This window comes from Crocodylus siamensis, chromosome 7 (genome assembly GCF_052110815.1).
Source record: "Crocodylus siamensis isolate JL-2025a chromosome 7, ASM5211081v1, whole genome shotgun sequence".
Taxonomy (NCBI): domain Eukaryota; kingdom Metazoa; phylum Chordata; order Crocodylia; family Crocodylidae; genus Crocodylus; species Crocodylus siamensis.
The window spans coordinates 20,115,000-20,129,908 of NC_143401.1; the positions used below are offsets into that span (position 1 = coordinate 20,115,000).

General features: G+C 44.7%; 1 protein-coding gene across 2 annotated transcripts in view; it reads right to left on the reverse strand.

Moving 5' to 3' along the window:
* ANTXRL (ANTXR like) overlaps positions 1–14,909 on the reverse strand; it is a 94,419-nt gene that overhangs the window by 65,907 nt on the left and 13,603 nt on the right. For both annotated transcript variants that reach the window (XM_090057286.1, XM_090057285.1), the window contains exons 3-6: positions 5,257–5,328; positions 5,058–5,129; positions 2,845–2,926; positions 2,712–2,745 (exon numbers count right to left, since the gene is read on the reverse strand). In XM_090057286.1, coding sequence (XP_089913412.1) covers positions 2,712–2,745; positions 2,845–2,926; positions 5,058–5,129; positions 5,257–5,328 — 260 coding nt within the window. The remainder of the gene's footprint in view (positions 1–2,711; positions 2,746–2,844; positions 2,927–5,057; positions 5,130–5,256; positions 5,329–14,909) is intronic.

The window sequence follows — 14,909 nt, forward strand, 5'->3', positions numbered from 1 at the left end:
GACAATAGTTAAAATGGTTGGGATTGTGCACAGGTGAGATAGGAAATGGATGATGGTGATGGATACATACGTTTGGATACATAAGTCTAAGTAACACACTTGGTTTTGTGGTAGGCCTGTGCGGGTAGGCAGCTATTCAACCCAGCCTTGGATCCAGCCACTTTGGATGCCAGGGATCTGATCTGGAGCTCTGGACCGGGTTCCCGCTTAGACCTAGCCGAAGCGGCTCCAAAGATTTGGAGCCGCCTTGAAGATCTGGCCACAGGGAATAATGGGGAATCAATCAAATATCTATAACTCTGTTTTTTGTCTGATTTGGATGAAACTTGCAAGGGTGGTAGTGCCTGCAGAGAGCATGAAGCCTGCCAAGGTTCTGGAATATTGATGCAGGGGTTCGGGGGAACTGCATCCCAAATTCTTGAAAGGAAAACTCATGTCATGTGTATGTTACACCACAGCGGGGTCAAAACTGCAGGGGTGGTGGCCCCTGGTGAGGCCACAAAGCCTGCCAAGTTTCAAGGAGATAGGTGCAGGGGTTTGGGAGGAACTGCACCTCAAGCTGCAGACAAGCAAAACTCATGACATGGGTGACACTGTGTGTTAAGGCGCAGCAGGGTGAAAGCTGCAGGGATGGTGGCCCCTGCTGCAGCCACACATCCTGCCAGCTGTCGAGTAGATCGATGCAGGGGTTCTGAGGCCCTGCACCTCCAGCTGCCAACAGGCAAAACTTGCAATGTGGGTGGGTGCACCAATCTTCCTGAAACCTGGCAGGCTTCATGCTTTCCTCTGAACTGCTTCAGAAAGCCTAAAGAAGCCAGCGCTTTGACCCGGATGTGCTGCTTCAGATGCCAAAGCATCCGAAGCCTCTCTGGATCTGAAGCACGGTCTGAAGCCTCGCACAGCCCTATTTTGTGGACAAATATCTCCTTGGAGTTCTGTCAGTTTTAGTTAATGACAGAATATTGTTCCATCAGGGGCCATGGACAGAAATTCCCATTTCCATGCAGGTGAGAGGGTCTCCAGCTTTTAGATCTCACTGGAACCCTCCATGGGACCAGCAAGCATCATGATGGGATAAGATAAGGCAAAACAGAGAAAGGAAGAGGAACCCCCTTTTCACAAGGTGATTCTGAGGGGAACCACTATAGGGAAACTGAGCAGGATTTGATTCCATCCAGAGGCCAGTCCTTGTACAATAAGAGCCCTCACTGAAATCAGTAGGAATTCTGGGTGCACAAGGAACACAAGATCAGGTCTATATTATAAACCTGACAAGTTCAGCACAAGGTAGATATACACTCGCATACATATAAATCTTCAAAATAGGGCTTAAAAGGAATTTACATGTTGTATGAACATTGTAAAATGAGCAGCCACAGTGGAGCAATACATTGTCTAACATCTTATTATACAAGAGAGCTCTAGCATTCTTGCTCCCACCATGCATGCAAATTGTGTTTTAATCAATCAATTATAGCCACGCGACAAAAAATCATAAATACAGTAGTTAACACAGCAGAATTTCATTGTCAGGGCGAAAAAGGGAGGTTTTGATTTTTAAATGTTTTTTTTTTTTTTTACAGTTCTAAATGCCTTTCACAGTATTGCCAGAAATTAAAGATTGATGTGTTTTGACAGCTTTCTTATGCCATGCAGTCCTTTCCATGTCATGTCATGAACAGACAAGAACTCTTAAAGAGGAGGCCTACAAATGGGAAAAACTGGACTTGATCCTCATGTCCTTTGGGTTTGTTCTGCTTCTGTCTGAAGTTTGAAAAAGGCTAGAAGGTTTTTGCTATTTATGTTTGTCAGCTTTAAATATTTTGTCCATGTTTTACTCTAGAAGTCCTTACCTACTCTGTGTTTTCACTGTGAAGCTGAAGAACAAATACAACCATGAATAACTTGAATGAGAGGAAGTAACTGTCACTCACAATCTTGAGATGTTATTGCCTAAACACCTCTTTAACTTAAAGATCTGGGAAAGAGCTGGGAGAAGAGAGGTTTTTTTGTCAAATATTCAGTGCCTGCTACCCTATGATTCAGAGCTAAGAAGGCTTTAAACTCACATTTCTGAGTTTTCCAAGGAAACGTTGAGGAAGAAAAAGAGGAAAAAGAAAGGACTTCATGCTACTTTTAAGCTCAGAACGACTGAGAACCTAATTCAAAGTCTGCTGAATGCAATGAAAGGCCTCTCACTGACAATGAGTGTTACATTGTGTCTACAGCTATAGCAATGAGAGTTTTGGGTGAAAGAGACACACCTGAAGTAAAATTTCAAAATGAAATATCAGAAATGTAACAGGACAGCTCTGTGCCCAAGGCAGCACCAGTTGCAGAGGCAGCTATTTTTGTGCCCTCCTTGTTGTCCCCCCATCAGTTATGCTACTGTAAAACAGTATGTGAAAAGCCTAATATTTCAGATGATCTGAATAATTAGTGGACTTATTGCAGGAACTACTGGATGCAATGCTATGGTTTGTGTTATGCAGGAGGTCAGATTAGGTGATCATAGTGATCTCATCTGCTATTTAAATTATGAACTCATGCATATAATAGCAAAATTTAAATCAAATTGGAATGTTAAGATATTGTGCAATAATCTCTTTGGGCAGTGCATTCCTTCTTTTGCACATGAGTTAAATACAGGTCATATAAGTTCACCCCCAACAATGAAAATAAATAGCCATCAGTGACACATGTAACCCTACCTCCATCATTTTCATGGTAAATCTGTTCATTTGCCTGCAAAAAAGTGTAAAATGTTAACTCTTTTAAGTTCAACAGTAGCAATAAAAACAAAATTAAACATTAATCAAAACAAGAAGATACTACAATGTGTACCCTTTTAAATCCTTCATGCATGAATGTATCTCCTCCAGGCACTTCATACTGAAGAATATCAAGCCCTTGTCTGATGGCTTCCCTTGAAATAAGAAAAAAAACATTCTTTTATTTTGTTTTCCTTTTTAAAAAGTTATAATCTTTCTGCCGTTAGTGATTCTGAAACACAGCAAGTTATGCAGCCCCAAAAGCACTTAATCAGAAAAGCATATTGCACCAAATGCATAAACACAAGACAAGGGATCAAGAAAAACAGTATAATTAGAAATACAACTGCAACATTTTGAAAGCTGCCATGCATCCAGTGTTGCACAGAAATGAATACAAGATATAAGGTCACAGTAAATGCATGCTTCTTCTGGTCTTGCTCCCAAACGCTAGGGATTTGTGATTAGGGATAGGACCAAATTAAAGTAAATATCAGATATAAACTTCTGCAAATGTGGAACAGGGTAGAAATCTTAAATCCAATGGCCCTTATTATTCATGTGAAAAAAACCAAACCCCCCACTTTGAATAGTTGTCAGGGTCACATGTGTCCCCTTACAAGGCCGGAGTCCAGAGTGAATTAAAATAAGATCTGAATATTGAGGGCCGGCTTCCTAATTTAAACCAATGAAAAGTGGACCTTTTTCTTTTTCTTACAAGTTCCTTGGGCACAAATTGTTCCTTGCGAAGTGACAGCTTCAAATACTGTCACTCCTGTTGAAGAGCTCCTTATTCCACAGTGATTCTAGAGTCAGTGGGATCACTCACAGAAGGTCTGTTAAGAGCATCAGAATCTCAGACTTACACACCCAGTGCAGTGGGACCCAACCTTTATCTCCTATCTCTGGGTGCTACCGTAATACAAATAAGAAAAGCAACATCAGTGAGAACAGACTCAGAAGGAAGGGCCCAGGAAACTCAGACGTCAGCCACAAATGCTTCAGGGAATCATTTCTTCAACATCAGTGATGGTTTCTGACCCCTCTTGTGTAACCCAACTTTTTGGGTGGCACAATCATGAGAAAGTGTGAGGTTTTGTGGGATAGAGATGAAAACTGGAGTTGGGAAGAATGATGATCCTGGGGGCAGGAGGGTCTTTTGCTCTTTCAAAGTGTAGGAGGAGGTGATATGCCATTTTTGGTGGAGGTGGGGAATTGGGTCAGAAAACATTTTAATACCAGTTTCATACATTACCACAGGGTTAGCAGCTACTTTTTATCTGCAAAGGGCAAATCTACCTGAGCAAGGAAAAAAAGTTCTAGCTCCAGCTCCCAGATGCAGACAAGAGGCCTGGTCTGAAGCCCAGTGGAATCAACAGACGTGCTTCCACTGGTTTTCGCTTGAAACACAGGAGAGGGAAATAGAGTCCTCTCTCATAAGACCATTCTGAACTCTTTTTAAGGTGTGTCAGAGTGACTTACACACACAGAACACTACAACCACCCTGATACCCACAGGGAAAAAGTTCAAAAGCGAAGGCTCTATGGGAGAATGGCTGAAATGAGAGAAAAATATGGAGGTGACAGCAGTGAAGAGAAAGGCGTTGGTTCTCCCTGGGGCAAAATGCAATCCCTGGTATATTATAAAAGAGTGAATATGGTTGCCAGGGAAGTGAGGAGCAAAAGTTTTGCTCCAGTCTCACATTCTCTCCTTTATCTCACTGGAGCACAGGATGGAATTCGTGTTGGACTTGCATTGCAACTGAAGATATTTGAAGCAGATGGTGCGAGAAGCTCCCTTTGTGATATTCTAGCAATCTTTAGCAATGGTTCAAGACCATGCCGAATTGATCAGCAGTGTGAGCTGCAGAGGTCTGGACCATTCCTGGAGAGTGCTGCAGTGCTTTATTATGCAGTGTCTTCAGCACTTGGAGGCAGGGTTTGTGTTCTCTTACATCAGAGCCACCCCTTTGAAATCACTGGGGCACTGCTAATGAGCCCAAAGCTAGCATTTGGCAAGTGCTGTTTCCCCTTGAAAGGCAGCTTGAGAGAACAGCAGTGCCTTCAGCTGCCCTCTTGTCTCAGTGCTGAATTGAACAGTAATGAAAGATCAAAAGAGCTGTATTATTATGAGCCACAAACCTGCTCCTGTCAAAACCAGTGGAAATTATTTCTGTAGATGCGGGAGTGGCTCAATGCTAAGATTGACATGGATGCTTGGACTCCAGCCTTACAGCAATCACAGAGCTTGCAGTTATATTTGACTGAAAGTTGTAAATTACTTGCCTGTTTTCTGTTAACTTCATGATTGTAGTGCCTCGCGAGGAAAAGACAATGAAAGACATTCGCAACATTGGACTGAAACAGAGATAGGCCAAATCTGTGTCACACACAAGATCATCTTAATATATTTTACAGGTTTTAAGAAAGTAATAAATGAAAAATGAACTGTATGACACCAAGTATCATCTTGTAAAATCTTTACCTTATAAATTTCTCCGCCAGGCTTGCAACAAAAGAGTAAATCTCTGTCCAATGGTTCCTGACACTTCCAGACCTAAACACAAATTATAATCAATTAGGTTATCCCCCCATTATGGTAAAACTGACTGCATTGAATTGATGGGATGGGATATTCCCACTATAATCAATGGCAAAACCCCTCTTGATATAAGTAGAGATAGAACTACATACCAAATGTTTTAATGTGCCTAATTTAAACCACATGAAGAAAATATTCTGTGGGTTGATTTTTACTCCTTTTATACCATCAAAAATTCAGATACTTTTTTCAGTTTAATTGTTTTTATTCATACAATGAATAACTTGCTTTCATATGACACAATTCCGCTCTCAAAGCTGTACAGGTGGACTTCAGCTGTGAAGTTTTTGTTTTCCCAGCACATACAAGAAAATTTCTATGGATTATTTGGGAGAGCAGAATTTGGAAATCATATAGAGGCAGCATAATACTGCAGCTCAAGTCCTGAAGTGGAATTCGGGAGATGAAATCCTGGCTCTGCAACTGACTCTATATGTGACCTGGGGCAGGTCTCTCAAATGTCTCCTTGTGTAGCTCCCCATATGCAAAACGGGGATAACAGCATTTTTCTTTTTCACACCTTTCTCTGTTTTGTTCATTGAAACTATAAGCTCTCTGGTGCCAAGACTGTCTTATTATGCATGTGCGCAGCACCTACCTAACACATGGTGGCCCTGATCTTGAGTACTTACTTACTGGGCAGTTGGCGTGTATACATGTGCATTTATGCCAGTTTAAATGTACCGTGCAGTAAGTTACTGTGCAATAAGTGGGAATAGGTTGGTATCTACATATGCAGGCATTAAAGTAAATTAACGTTGTGTGTGGACTGACTTGGGACTAAAGTTAGTCTCAACTCAATCCACACAGTGTTACTACGCAGTAAGGTGTCTACACGTGCGCTACTGTGCAGTACTAATTGGGTGCGAGTTTGATACCTGCATGAGGCAGGTAACAAATTTACGCTCAAGTCAGCATAAGTCACCATATTTACTGTACAGTACAAGCATGAACATGTAGATGCATGCCCATATTGCACAGAAATCTTGGGTTTTGCCGCAATAAATGGGCATGTGTAGACGTGCCCACTAACATGTAACTGTCACCATGTGATTCTGGGTGAAAAGAGTACTCAGCACCTATGCTTTAGCAATATACATTTTCAGACCTCTGTAATGGCTTTAAAATATATATGAAAACATTAAGAGCTTTCCCTCAGACGCAGTATTTAGGATACTTGGAGTATGAAATAATTATTGGTAGTCATTTTCTGTCTTTTGTCAGCCTACTCCTAAATGGCAAGCACTAAATGGCAAGCAGAGATAAGAAGCAGGATGCATGAACAAACAGCAAAGACAGTATCTGCAGGAAGATATCTGAGCAAGGGCCAACTGTCCAAAATGCTGCCCCACACTACTAGAGAGCAATTCAAGGAGAACATCTGCAATAAAATGTCTTTCTTTTTTCATTTATTACCTCTATAAAAATTCATCCTCAAGCAAAGAACTGACTTCCAAAATAACAACCTGGAAGGGGAAAAGTTAAAACTCTTGAGTCCTAAAAAAAATCTTTTAGAATGTAAATGCCTAAGCAATAAGGGTTAGACATTGTTCTGTACTTTCCCTACAACAAGGGACCCAGGCTACATGGAATGTCAACTGAAGCCAACTAGAGGTTTGTGCATGTGGGGGCATATGCCTACAAATGCAACTGATAAGAAATGGCTTTGATCAGATCCATCCATATTTATCCCTGAAAAGCAAGTGAGAGCTGCGGTGGACTGAAGTCCTTATGTATGACATTCATGGGGAATCTGCCATGGTCTTAAAGGGGTTTGGTTCCAGAATCCTGTATCCTGACACCATTCAGCTAATTCAAAATGAAAGTGTGATCTGCTACTGAGGGACATTGTGCATGCCACACATCACGTATTCCATTTTTACAACCTGAAAGTGCCAAAGCTAACTGTAAAAAATGATAAGAAAACCCAAATGAAAAGGACTAGGGGAATGTTCAGCACTTAATTAACAAACAAAATCCAACTTACTCCACCACACCCTTCAAAGCCCGGACTTGCCATGATGCCTAAGTATGCTGGTGATGTCATGTTCACAATGAAACTAGCTGGAGAAGAGAGTTGACCTGGGAGAGTAAGGTGATAGGTCCTGACTGTTTTTTTTACTATAGTACCTTTTTGTTGGTTATTTCATATATACTTTAAAAAATATATATATCTCCTCATTTGTTATGTTGAGAACCTGATCCTGCACTGTTGCCAATAGTGGTGTTAATCAGAGAAGGATCAAAATTTACAAAAGTAATCTATTACCTAATAGTAATCTATTTGCTAATATTTGCAGCATCACAGTGACGTTTCTGCTGGTATCTAAACAACTGCAAGGCAAGTCATAACTGCAATATCTATCTAGGGCTGATTAACCCATCTGTAACAGGGAATCCTAGCCCTGTTACCAGGAAGCAGAGCAGCCTTGTAACAGGGAAGCTTAGCCCTGTTATCAAGCAACAGTGCGGCCCCTTTAAATTCAGAACCTTCTGGGCACAGCCGTCCAGTGGAGCAGGGGTCAAGGATCAAGCCCTGCCATTAGGTCAGGTGACAGGAAGGGGAAGGCCAGAACCATATAAACCTCAAGAGGAGAAGGCCAGGGAGGCAGCAGAAAGGGAGACTCTCAATGACTATGGAGCAGCTGTGGCAGCCTCCTTGGGAAGAATATGCCACACTGAAAGACAGAAGCACAGTCACATGTAAATGGCACTTTGCCTCTCTTATTTTTTTTAATTTTTATTATATGGCCATAGGGGCCTATGGTTTATGTTTAATGTTAAAAAGCTGGTGGTTTGTGGCTGAGGCTGTAGGGGAGGAGGAGGCCTCATTAGCGCCGAAGGGCACCATGATAGAGGGCTCAAGAAGTCCTCTTGCACTAGGGGTGCAGCACTAGGGCCACAAGCCCAAAGTTGCTTGAAGGGAAGATAGCAGCCTTGAAGCCATGTCCTAGTGGGTGGACTTAAGTGAAAGGCCGTAACTACAGAAAGAGGGACAAAGCTGGAGAGGCCTGAGGCCCCCAACAGCCTGGTGCCACAGAGGAACAGTGTAGAAGGGCCAGTAGGCCTGGTGTCTTGGAGTGTATGGAACGGAGGGCCTTGAGCCTGAGTGAGTTAGAGAGCTAGAGCCACAGAGTCAAGCCCTGTTTAGTGGGTTTTGACTGACAGGCCCAGCTAGAGAGAGAAGGGGCAAGCCCACAGTGGCTGAGACCCCAGTATAAAGTGAAATCTATAAAACATCTGCAAGGCATGGGGCACGTCAAGGGGAGGTAGGAACATGCATTTTGCCCTTAAGGTAACAGCTCATTATCCTACAGGTGGTGAGCCTGGAGCCTGTCAGAGAACCTGTGGGTCAGCCTCTCTCTTTTTTTTAGAGCCAAGTTACATCAAGTTGTGGCAGGAGAGTAAAGGAGGGGGGAGGGGGGAGCTGATCCCCAGAGAAGGAAAATTCAGCAAGACTTGATTGGGGCACACCCACCGGCCTATTAAAAAAAAAAAACAAGAATGCAGCCAAAGACGGCACCCTGTCACACCAACCCATAATGTCTGTGCCTAGAAAAGATGACAGATCTTTCAGTAATGCTTCCTACCATTAACTACGGCTGGCACTGATGCAGGCTTACACAACAGGGCTTTTACCGGAATTGTTACATTTGTTTGTCTCTTTAGAACTTAAAATTACTCAGAGTAGTAGCAGAACCTCTTAAATAATAAAAGCAAGTAAGCAGCGAATAGCTGCAACTGACAAAGCTGGACTATGGCTTTTTATGTCCATAGTGTGATAACCTCAAAAGCAGGTTCATTCCTTAGTCTACTCAGATGTCAGATCAGCCAGTGAAAATGATACATTTTTCCAAGACCTCAGAGAAAGAGCCAAAACACAGGGTCACATTCCTGAATGCTGGGAATGGGGAAAACACATGCTGAAAGGACTGACTCTGTGCAGAAAAAATAAGATGTCTGAGAAATGCAGTCTTTTGCCTCAAACGGTCTGAGGGAAGCCATGAAGAGACTCAGTCATGAAACCTTGCTACTGCCTAACATGGGGGTATGAATTAGTGAATCCCCATCCTGTACCTATATTGCACTGGTCACTGTGTTGTGAAGTGCTTTCTGTGTTTGCTCTACTGAGGACAATTATGTCACAACCCCACCTATGCAGCTTCACACTTCTGTTCAAGCCATACAGTCTGATGCTTTTAGCTCCAAGTTTCCAGGTTCAATCCCAAGAGCCAGCCAAAATGGCAGTATTCACATCAGCAGTGCCTTGGGCCTACTTCTTGCACCCCACACAGACCACAATAAGCTGGGGAGACCCACAGCTGATATTTACTGTTGTTCACAGTGAGGTATTGAGTTCATCAGCCTGGGATCTCCAAAGATGCATCATATGTATAGCTTACAGTTCATGGACCTTCTGCAGTCTCAGGAAAATGAGATTTGGTTTCAAGAAGTTATGTAATGGCTGAGACACACAGGCCACAGCCAGACTCACAGGCGTATCCAGACAAGCACGGATGTGTGGCATGTGGTGCCGCAGTCCCATTTGCGGTGCCACACATCACACGTGCAGGTGATCCCTGCCCTGCTACTTTGCAGCACGGAGGGGTTTTGACCCCAGGAGATCCCAGGGTCAAAACAACCCACCACCTTAAAAAAGTGGGGCAGCACACATGGTGGCAGCGTGTGCCACTCAAAACCAGAGCCACACTCCAGCTGCGGGCCAGGCTCCTAGCTGCAAGAGTGCCATGACTGCAGCACCCCAAGTCCCCCAGGACTCCAGGTAAGGCTGCTGGGACCAGCATAGTTGAACAAACACTCAAAGTGAAAGGGAAATCATGATTTTGATCTTGGCTTGTAAATCAAGAGTAGCTCTTTTTTAAGGCAGTGGACTTTAATGAAGGTGTAAAAGCTAGTAAGATGGTGCATCTACATGTACATTTACGGTGCATTAAATTTACTGCACAGTAACTTACTACATAGTAAGCAGGTTTAGGCCAGCATCTACATATGCAGGTATTAAAGTGCAGTAACACTGTGTGTGCACTGACTTGGGACTAAAGTTAGTCTGTCCACACACACAGTGTTTCTGCACAGTAAGGCATCTACACATGCATTACTGCGCAGTAACTAATTGAGGGTAAATTTGATACTTGCATGATGTAGGTATCAGATTTATGCCCAAGTCAGCATAAAGTTGCCACAGTTACTGTGCAGTAAATGTGCAACTGTAGACGCGCCCAGAGAGTTGTCAGAATTAGGTATAGCTCATCCTTAGGGATTTCACTGCTGTTCATGAGATAAGAGGAGAATGGCTGGGATCCTTCACTTTCAGGCTCCTCTAATGACTACAGAAGACAGTATCTCCTGCAGTTGACAGGTATGGTAGCTGTCTGCTCCAGCTGGGCAGGGAGCCATGCTCTAGCACCCCTAGTTTCTGACCTAGGTTACTACAGGTATGTGGATGCTTATCAGTTCAGTCTATGCAGTTTTGACTAATCTGAGAAGATTTCATCGATTCAGCCTCAGGCTCTTTGACTGTCTGTATTTAGCCAAAGTGTCCCGCACAGCCAATTTACAGTAGCAGGAAGAGAACAAAGGGACCATTCTACACCCTGCCCTCGCCTCTATGGGCAGCTCTATAAAGCTGTTCTTGTTTCCTGTCCATTTAGACAGCACCTCTCAGGAGAAGCAGCATAGAACCTGTCCTGGAATGTGTCTGGCTCACAGCATAGGCAGAGCCCTGAGAACCCCAAATCAATCAATGAGGAACAGTGCCTATATGGCCAGTAGTTTAGCAGTAGGTCTATAGGCCTTCCCACATAATAAATATTTCTAATGCTGATTGGTCATCTATGACAAAGATGCCATGTATAGAATTATGGACTGTTACAACAGATCATCTATCTCCTTTCCAAACTTACTGCAGTAAAGTAAATTGCAAATCTGCTTGTGACACCAATGAATATAGGGTCTGTTCTGAATTTCCTCATGCTTCATTAAGCCTAGTTTTAAATGTCCCTAAAAATTCCACTGAGAACTTATTCTACCGCATAGATTATCTCAGCACCAGCAGTATCTTTCTGATAGTCAGCCTTAAGTTTCCTTTGCTTCATTTCCTCCTATTCATTGTTCCCAGTTATACCCCCTTTTAAGGCCACCTTAAAACAGTCCCTCTTCCTGCTGGATTTATAGCCAGATACATGTACATAGACACATAACATGGGGAAGGACCACCTGTGTCATCAAGCAGAATCCTCTTTAACAACCAACAAACAGGTAATAGACATTTGTCCAAAGGGATCCCCAAAAAACATCCATTCTTCCCCTTGCCACATATCACAGACACAAAACATCCTGTAATGCCATAATATAAGAAGCAATAGAGGGGAGGTAGGTGCCCATACAAAATCCCTGCTCCTTGCTGCTGGCAGCAGAAAAAAGGGGACTGGATTGAAATGAAAGATGTTGAGGTCTTTGCTGAGTTTCTGCTATTTTGCCCATAGCTTTCAGGCACAGACAGACCAGAGCTGAAGACAACATTCTTGTTGCGGGGGAAGGGGAGGGGGTTAGCACCTGCACAGGATCTCTCATTTATCACACATTATTACCCAAAACCTGGTGGTCTCAGTTTGGGCCTGATATAAGTGAAGAACAGATCCCGCTAAACTGAGTGTTGTACCTGCTTACCAGGGCTCAGGACATCACAGTGATAATAATGCAGGTTATTACTCAGAAATCTGAAACTCTTTGTTGTTACTTGGAGAGAGCTGTTGGCAGCCACAGCCACACTCTAGATGGCAGAGGAATTCTGTGCATCAGTAATACTGGCTTTGCAATAAAAGCAAGCCCTCAGGGTGCTAAATTTGATGTGGTTTCAGACATGCATGCACATGTTCATCCATCCTTCTGCTCTGTTCTTCAGAGCCAGCAGAGCATGAAAAGTGACAAGAATCCTTGTCTCTGGGCCAATCCCCCATGCTAGCATGGAAGGGAGCCTGGCTGGACAGATCACCTCAGCAAGATAGACTGTTATTTATTATTTGCATTCCACTAGTACCTAGAAAGACCTAAAATCCAGCCACTCCAGGTGACAGTCCCAGGTCCGGACAGCTCACAGTGTAAACAGGCAAAAGAAAGAGGTGATAAGGCACAAAGAAGAGACATGACTTTTGCAATGTCAGGTTAGTGACAGGTACAAAATCCAGAATCTTTCAGGTCCTGATTTGATGGTCTTGGCCTCCCATTCTAAGTACTTAAACACAGCAGGTTTGAAGAGGAAGGCCAGTGGGCAGACCAGTGCAGAAAGTTTTTCTCCCATGAAATAAAACTACTGACAAATTAAGCCACCTTGGAACTGTTACTTCTGTGTGTGTGCCTTTGAAACACAACCCACATCTCTGATAGCAATCACTTTGAGCAAGAAGTTAAGCCACCTTGCTCAGTAATTCCCCACAGAAATGGACAGCATGCAGCAAAAGGAAACACACAGCCAAGCAAGAAATTTATTCAGTTATTCCACTGTTCTTATTTAAGCAATGTATATTGTTGCTGGCTGTACAAGGCCTAAGAAAGTGATTCTCAACAAAGGTACCAGCACTTGGGCCCAGCTGCAGGCAGCTCCTGGCCATTGAAGCCAGCTCCAGCTGCCCACAGCCAACCCCCAGCAGCCTACCCAGAACCTGCAGGTGCTGTGGGGCATCACCTTGCTATGCAGCTCCCAGTCCTGCACTGTGCCCCTGTGCTGGGTGCTGCAGGCAGCTGCCCAAGCCTGGCAGCACAGGGACAGCCATGTGAAGGCCAGGAGAGCCAGTGTGGGAGGCCCGATCGCGTCATCACCCACATCACACACCACCACTCAGAATATCAACTGATTCCTGGAGGAAACTGGCAACCTCATGGTGCTAAGAGGTGAGGCAGAGGTGCAGCAGCAGTTTGGATGGGGCGAGTGCTCCAATATGCATGTCTACAAGGGGCTGTCAGGTCAGACGTAGGGGCATGGGCATGTCTGATCAGCATGGTAGTGCCTCATAAACATCAAGGCCTTGTGGCCACAGTGGGTTATGATTGTGGCAGGAAGCCACTTTTGTTTCTCCCCAAAATCTCTTCTCTGTGACAATTTGATTAGTATGGGCCCAGCAGAGGAGACACACCTTTACCCTATCTCTTTAGGTAACCTGAGATGGATACATTCCTGAGGGAGGGGGGAAACCTGCTCCCTCTGCCTACATGACTGGTATCATCTACCTCAGTGAGGGGCTTCTACCTGGTGGGCAAGAGTCTACCGGCAACTAGTGAGGTATATTTCAAATTGGTTGGCCAACAGCCAACAGGTGCTGGCCTCCATAGGACCAGGTGAACGAGGTCACAGGGGATTTATAAGTTAAGACTGCCCAGGACGTGGGGGCAGCAGCCATGCAGGGGACTCAGACATAGAAAGGAGCTTTACCATCTGAAACTGGCTCTCTCCCCCATAACTCATGAGCTAGGAACGGCCTGCCTCCAGAGGGAATCTCCAACAGCCTCTGGATGATGCTTGTGAGAAAGCTACTCGAGATCTGGTTAGATATATAGCTGGCAGTAACTCAGATGCATAATCAAAAGGCTACCTCAGCCAGAATGTTTTGCTCTATGGGATTCCTATGATATTGCTCTATCTTGTACCCTATTTTCACCCTACCCCTGTAATCAATAAAGTTCTCCTTTGTGACTGGTGTAGGAGACTTATTGAGGGGTGGGTCTAAATTATGCCTAAGAGGCCCCTTAGGTCTGCAGACTAAGGGAGACTTTCCTTTTTGGCCCTGACTTGGGGAAGTGCCCCAAGTGCTTGTACTGGGTTGAGTACCCATTGGACTATTAGGCCTGCGTTTCCCCGAGGACACAGAGCTTAAGAGGGTTGGTGGCAGTTTATGTTAGCCCCGGACTCTGTGGTGGGGCTCGAAAGGGGGTCTGCCAGGGCTTAGGCGCCCCTGGAGAGACATGTGGAGTCCGGAAGGTGGACGGGCATGGTGAGGTGGGAGGCTCAATGCCGGAGCCCCCCCTATTGGCCCGCCACAGTGATCACCAACCACAACCATCAGTCAGGGAGTGCCCGCAAATCCATGCCCTTTATGCAGTAGCTTACTGATATCCTTATGTCCTGGGACCCAGGCCACAGCCATGCTGTGTACTACAGCATGGGTGGCCTGCCCGAGCCCCCACTCCAGCCTGGCACCCGTGGTGATGTGTCACTGGAGGAGGGCTCCTTGGGCTGCCAGCAGCCCATCCCACTGAGCTGCCCAGCCTCCACCAGCAGCTAGGGGAGGCTGGGCCAACACCTGCTCCAACAGCTGTGCAACTTCAGCCCCAGCCACAAGGCACAGCTATGTCACTGCTAGCCACAAGCAGTGCCAGCTCCTCACCAAGGGGGTCCCCTGCTTGGGCACCTGCACACCGCACCCCACCACCCAAGTCTGCCAAGAGCTACACGCCATCTCTGCCAGCTGGGACCAACCAGAGTCACCAGGCACTTCAGCCCTGCCTATGTGGTAAGGGGA